This window comes from Miscanthus floridulus, chromosome 3 (genome assembly GCF_019320115.1).
Source record: "Miscanthus floridulus cultivar M001 chromosome 3, ASM1932011v1, whole genome shotgun sequence".
Lineage (NCBI taxonomy): Eukaryota > Viridiplantae > Streptophyta > Magnoliopsida > Poales > Poaceae > Miscanthus > Miscanthus floridulus.
In genome coordinates, this window is record NC_089582.1 from 79,020,611 (window position 1) to 79,026,472 (window position 5,862).

The 5,862-nt window shown below is 47.3% G+C and overlaps 1 protein-coding gene across 3 annotated transcripts; it reads right to left on the reverse strand.

Annotated features, from left to right (window-relative positions):
* Positions 1 to 850: 850 nt before the first annotated feature.
* Positions 851 to 3,634, reverse strand: LOC136545978 (uncharacterized). 3 transcript variants are annotated; one of them, XM_066537955.1, is made up of 5 exons: positions 3,622 to 3,634; positions 3,255 to 3,526; positions 2,527 to 2,739; positions 2,272 to 2,453; positions 851 to 1,475 (listed from the first exon to the last, which is right to left on the reverse strand). In XM_066537955.1, the coding sequence occupies exons 3-5, from the start codon at positions 2,651 to 2,653 to the stop codon at positions 984 to 986; spliced, it is 801 nt and encodes a 266-aa protein (XP_066394052.1). In that variant the 5' UTR covers positions 2,654 to 2,739; positions 3,255 to 3,526; positions 3,622 to 3,634; the 3' UTR covers positions 851 to 983. The 3 variants fall into 3 exon arrangements, 2 of the variants coding, with proteins under 2 accessions (XP_066394052.1, XP_066394051.1); XM_066537954.1 differs by lacking the exon at positions 3,622 to 3,634 and having other exon boundaries at positions 3,255 to 3,556; XR_010781196.1 differs by lacking the exons at positions 851 to 1,475; positions 3,622 to 3,634 and adding an exon at positions 1,488 to 1,732 and having other exon boundaries at positions 3,255 to 3,556.
* Positions 3,635 to 5,862: the final 2,228 nt, after the last annotated feature.

Below are 5,862 nucleotides of genomic sequence, written 5' to 3' on the forward strand. Positions count from 1 at the left end.
TCCTCTCTCCCTCTCTCCGCGAACGGGAGGAAGTCCGAGACCGCCGCTGCCTTCTCCCTCCATCTCTCTTCCTCTTCCTCTTCTCTGCTCTACTCCGCCGCGCCGGAGCCGAGCGCTCCAAAGCCGCCGCCGACGTTGCCGCAGCCAAGCACCGCCGCCCTGCTCTGCTTCTCTTTCCATGTCTGCTCTGTTTTCTCTCCCTCCCTCCCTCTCTCTCTCTCGGACGACGCAGTTTTGGGTTCTCTCTCAGCTCAGACGCAAAATAGATAATGCATTTGCGTACTCTGTTGGAGGGTGTTTTTTCCCTGTGGATGATGCATTTTCGGTATGGGTAACGTGTTGCATAGCCTGTTGGAGACAGTCTTACAAGTCCAAATTCATTGGTTGAAAAACAAAACAAAACAGTGCATCCATTGACATGTTTCTCGTCCACAAAGACCTTTCTTACATCCCATGCGAAGGTCCAACACGAAGTTTATTTCTCCAGCAGACAGGCTTCGGATGGCAAATGGTCCAACCAGCTACCCCTACAGACACGTTTCCGAGACACAAACATCGTTGCGTATACAACTCCACTGCCAAGCTGATGCAGCTTTGCCCCTTGTTTTAAAAGATACGTTCATGACAAAATCCAGAGTAAGGGGGGGGGGGTTTGGTTGTCCCTTTTAAATTTTAGTCGCTGTCACATCGGATATTTGGACACATACATGAAGTATTAAATATAGACTAATTACGAAACTAATTACATAGTTTGCGACTAATTTGCGAGACGAATCTTTTGAGTCTAATTAGTCTATGATTTGACAATGTTTTGCTACAGTAAACATGTGCTAATGATGGATTAATTAGACTTAAAAAATTTGTCTCGTAGAGTATTGACGGATTAAGTAATTTATTTTTTTATTAGTATCCGAACACCCTATGCAACGTCCTCCCAACACACCTCCTCAATTTTAGTAGCTGGATCCAAACAACCCCTAAAACTAGACTGAGTGTTCAGGTGATATAAGAACTCCAGCTCCAGCCTTAAAAGTCCATTTATATAGCGAATCATCCATTTTCAAAACAACAGACAATTCCTCTTGCTTCACAGCCAGGAAATGCCTGAATATTGCCCCGCTTCCACAGAATGTGCCATCATATAGCGAAACCTCATCATCAAAGCCACTGGTTAGAGCACTGATTTTCAGATCTAACGGATGTTCTGCTTCCGCAAGGACCTCTATAACAGTCTCAATGCTGTCCAAGAGAACAGCAAAATGCATGTCCAAACCATGATAATCACCCTGAAGTCGTCCTTTCAATTTGGATCCAAATGACGATCGAGAAGTATCCCATTCGACATAGCCGCAAAACCAAGGTTTGTTAGCAGATCCATCCCCTTCCTCTTTTATCCAAAGATCAACGTCAAAAAATATATACTGCAATACATATATTCCATGGCAAGGGCTACGAAGAGGAAGGAAAGAGCAACCCTGTTGTTGATATAACATTAGAACTCCATACAATGAAAATACAAATTTACAAATCACAACACTTCCAGAAGAGTTCAGTATGATGCAGTACATACATACAAGAGAATTCAGCTGGTAGGTAATAGAATGACCCAGATATCACATTTCATATAAAAATGTTGGTAGCTAATTTCGTCCATCAACCTTCAAGGTAATCAATCTAGTCCCCTAACTTCCATATTCTAGTTCAATCTAACTCCAACATCCAAGGTGTCAGTCTGTGTTCCGTCATCCAGATGCATTGGCACAACAAGAATCAGGACTTGCATGACTGACACTAATTCCAAACAATTTGGAGCATAAATAAAAAGAAATAATATGTAAGCAGCATGGAGAGCAGGGGGTGAGCTAGATGGGAGGGTAGCATCTAGCGCCTAAGTATGCTAGGCGTCCAAATTCAGAAATAGATAAGGAAATATCCAAGAAAGGAAACACCAAAATGATCAACTATTGGCACTCAATTAATTAAGAATTAAATTTGTGATAACAAGACATAAAGTGGCTATTATCCACCCTTTTTCCCATAAATAGTTAGCTACAGGTTATATCCATTCAGTAATCCTACCCCTTCTTCACTGTTGGATCTTTTGCTTCTGAAATTTGGCTATTCCATGCTGTGCCATATGAACCTTTTCAAAGTTCAAGAAAAACAGACCCAACGGCACACTTGGCCTCAATAGATCAATTTTTGCTACCGATTCAAGTTATATTTCTCTTTTTAACTAACTAGATTATGACAATAACAAGCATCAGTTACCTGAGGAATCGTGGCTGGATCATCTCTTGAGTGCTTAAATACATAATTGCGGAGTGGCTCCCAGCAATCACGAACAGAAAATGTCCCATAGATATTAACAGGACAAGCTAAAGGGCTTGATAATCTCAAGGAGAACATTTGCATCATCGCACAAGGTCTGAAATACGGATGAGTTGGTGCAGCTGCATGTATAAAAATGAAAATGCGCTCCATGAGATAGTTAAGTTGCATGCAATTGATCATTAGAACACTTACTTTCACAAGTAATTTCTGTCCAATACTGCCGGTGGTAGCACTCATTTCCGTAAACACAAGTTGTGGTTATCTTCGGAAGAACATCTAGAGGCACCAAAGGCAAAGGAGTCCTGTTGTTGTTAGCCATTACACACCATTCTGCGTACAGTTCATCATTCTTTTCATAGACTGAATCAGATATCTCTTTAGCTTCTTCTATGGTATAACTTGCTCCTGAAAAAATGGCAGTAACACTCAGCTGGTTAACCTGGTTTGTATAGATCTTTCAGGATCTGCTTGATTGCTGTTGTGTGTATATTAGTATGTATACACAAACTATAAAAAATTTGAAACCAAGGTTTTGAAGTGTCATTCATATTTCTTATGTTAACAGTTTTGGAAAAGATAAGATGTTACTCTCTTTGGTCCACGTCAAGACAAAGAGGTTATGCATGAAGTTTCCAAAGGAACTACCGGTTGGCTATCAATAGTTGGATTTGGATATGAAGTAATTGAAGAGCGAAGTCGATAAGAAAGAAAAAAAACTGAATAAGCCACAAAGAAATTACACTTATTGAGACAAGCCAAGCTGTTTATAATCATAGTATTTTAGATCCCATGCGGTCCACTCAAGCTTACCAGATTGTATGTATGTAAGATCTCTCACAACGATGGTACTTTAATGTCAGTGGTTCAAAGATAAGAACTATTAGAAACCAATTCAAAAAGTCGCAGTGAGGTTCTCATACCTGCCGCACAAACTTTAACTGGTGGATCCCAGGATACGAAGTATGGCAGACACGGGTTGCCGTTCTCGTCCAAAGCCTCCGCGCTGTGGTCGCTGTCCTCTTCCACCGTGTCGTCTCCGTCGCTGTTTTCCTCCTCCTCCTCGCCGTCGCCGCCGCCGCCGCACTTCTCCTCGTGCTCCTCCTCCTGCCGCTCCTTCCAGGGGGCGCTCAACTATCCTCAACTTCGGATCTGCAGGCTCCTCCAGAGTTTCCACCGGAACACACCGGATTTCCTCCATGAATCGCCGTGGGTTGAATCGATCGATCCGGCGTAAATTAGATAGAGTATTTTACATGTTTGCCATTATAAAAAATTATAATTACTTACTGGTCGGAATTTTTTTCCCTCCACGCCGTTGTGCTTTGGTCACGTTTTCACAGTTTTACATCCCTGACATGTGGGCTGACCAATAAAAAAAATCCAAAATACCATTTTCTCATAACCCTATCCTCTCGTTTCTTTCTCTCTACCCAGTGGGTCCTAGTTGTCAGTGACGCCGGCACCTTCTTCCTCAAGCTGTCAGCGACCTCATCTGATGCCTTAGTGGCACAGCCAGTTCGGAGCAGCGCCTTGAGGACCTCGCACCGGAGCCGACTCGACACGGTGGCGCTTCCTCGCTCACCACTTGGTCTAGAAGTCATAGTCGCCAAAGGTCCTCACACCGGTCGTGAGCTGAGGGTACTAGCAATGCATCCACGCGCGATGTCGACAGGGACACCCCGGACTCTGGGCTCCACCGCCGCTTGTCCTCGTCTCTACCGCCGCCACCGCTGCTTCGGTGGTGGTGGCAGCCATCCTTGCCGGAGTCATCGTCGGAGGCCAGGAGGCAATGCAACTACAGGTTGGAGGTGATGGCAAGCGCCTCTCCGGTCTTCACACGGAGCGACTCCACGTCCGGTGCCTCCAGTCGGGACACGACAGGGTTGAACTGGAACGTCTAGGCTGTCAAAGGTGATCTCGGTGCCAAGTTGTATCTTTTCCACATCGTCGAAGTTGAAGATGATCCCCATTTGAAACACGAGGAATTGTGCACAAAAGGCTCCTACTGGGCGCGCCAACTATAGGAGTTTTAGAAGGGATTGCCTAGTATTGTATGGGTACCGATCGAGAGGTCTCTACCATGTCTTATATATACGGGGGGTAGGGTGTTTCCATGTCGGTTGCAAGAAAATAATAACAAAATGGCTATACGCGCCAAAGCTCCTTACGCCTGGTTGCTTGTCCACCACATTGATGATGTATCCTAGTTCGGGTGGACCTCCATCCTCGTCGTCTTCGGGCCATCCCGATGGTAACGGGCTGGTATTCGGGGCGGTGATGTACCTTGTGTACGTATCACCGACACTAAGTATGTGTGACATAGGTTCTTTGGATTGGGTTCTAACTTCGACAGCTTCAGCCCAACCCGTTTGTATTGGGCTGGCGGTGAAGTACTCTAGGTCCATAACATCAACAAACAAACTTTCTAGAGTATTTCCAATTCTTCCGTTCTTACAGCCTGTTCGTTGGTTGGTTTCTGGACTGATAAGCTCGACTAGTGCTGATTTGTTTTGAGAGAGAAATACTATTGGCTGACTGATAAGCCTTGGCTGAAACCAACGAGTAAACAGACAGTTAGTGAGTTCGTTCACTGCATCTTCAAAATTTTCATAGATACCTTCAGTTGCTCCAGTTTTTGTTCGTAACACTTTTTTAATGTGGAGCAAGCAGTTCCTGTACTGAGTTAGGTAATCTACAAAGATCATAAATAAATAAAGATCTTTAAACGTGGTGCAACAGTGTCCATCTGCATGCAAGACTTAAAACGCTGTAGATCCACAGTGAACGCAGTTCCTAGCCGTTCAGCCCTTTGCTCTCCATGCATGCCTCCGTCGGATGCCAGCCACGTCTCAGGCTTCTGGAATCATCCGTGCCCTCCTCCCTAGACTGCGTCACGGCACCATCCGATTAATGCGATTGAATCGAGACAGCAGAAAAAAAAAACCCACCTCGGATGCTCCGTCGACTCCGCCCTCCTTGCCATCGTCTCCTGCCACGGCCTCTTCGACCTCCCCTGCGTCCATCTCCCCCTCCCCGGCACCTCGCCCTGGTGCAGCCCCGCAACAGAGGAGCACAGCAGGCGGCAGGACTGGCGCCGCCCTAGCTTTGCGGCGCGGCCGCATGGACGTGCACCGGCGGTTGCCGCCTCCCGTGTGACCTCCGCCGTCCGCTCAGCGTGGCACCACCACCGGACTGCGACCCCGCCTACGCCCTCCGACGGTCGTGCAGTGTGGCACCGCTTCACCACTCTCACCTGGCTGCGCACCGCTCCAGCCCCGCGGCCCCGCCCTAACCGCAGGAAAATCCGCTGGTTCCCGCGCGACCCGCTGGAGCGCCCCGGCGCAGCAACACCGCCGCTGGCCCACGCCCCCGCCAGAACGCGGACCCGCCTGTGCCCTCCGATGGCCACGCCGGAGCACCGACCTGGCTGCCCTCAGTCCTCCCACGGCCCCCGTCGGACCACGCAGCGCGGCATAGCGCCTTCGCCACGACGTGGTCCACCAACAGTGGACACCATGGTGCTTATCT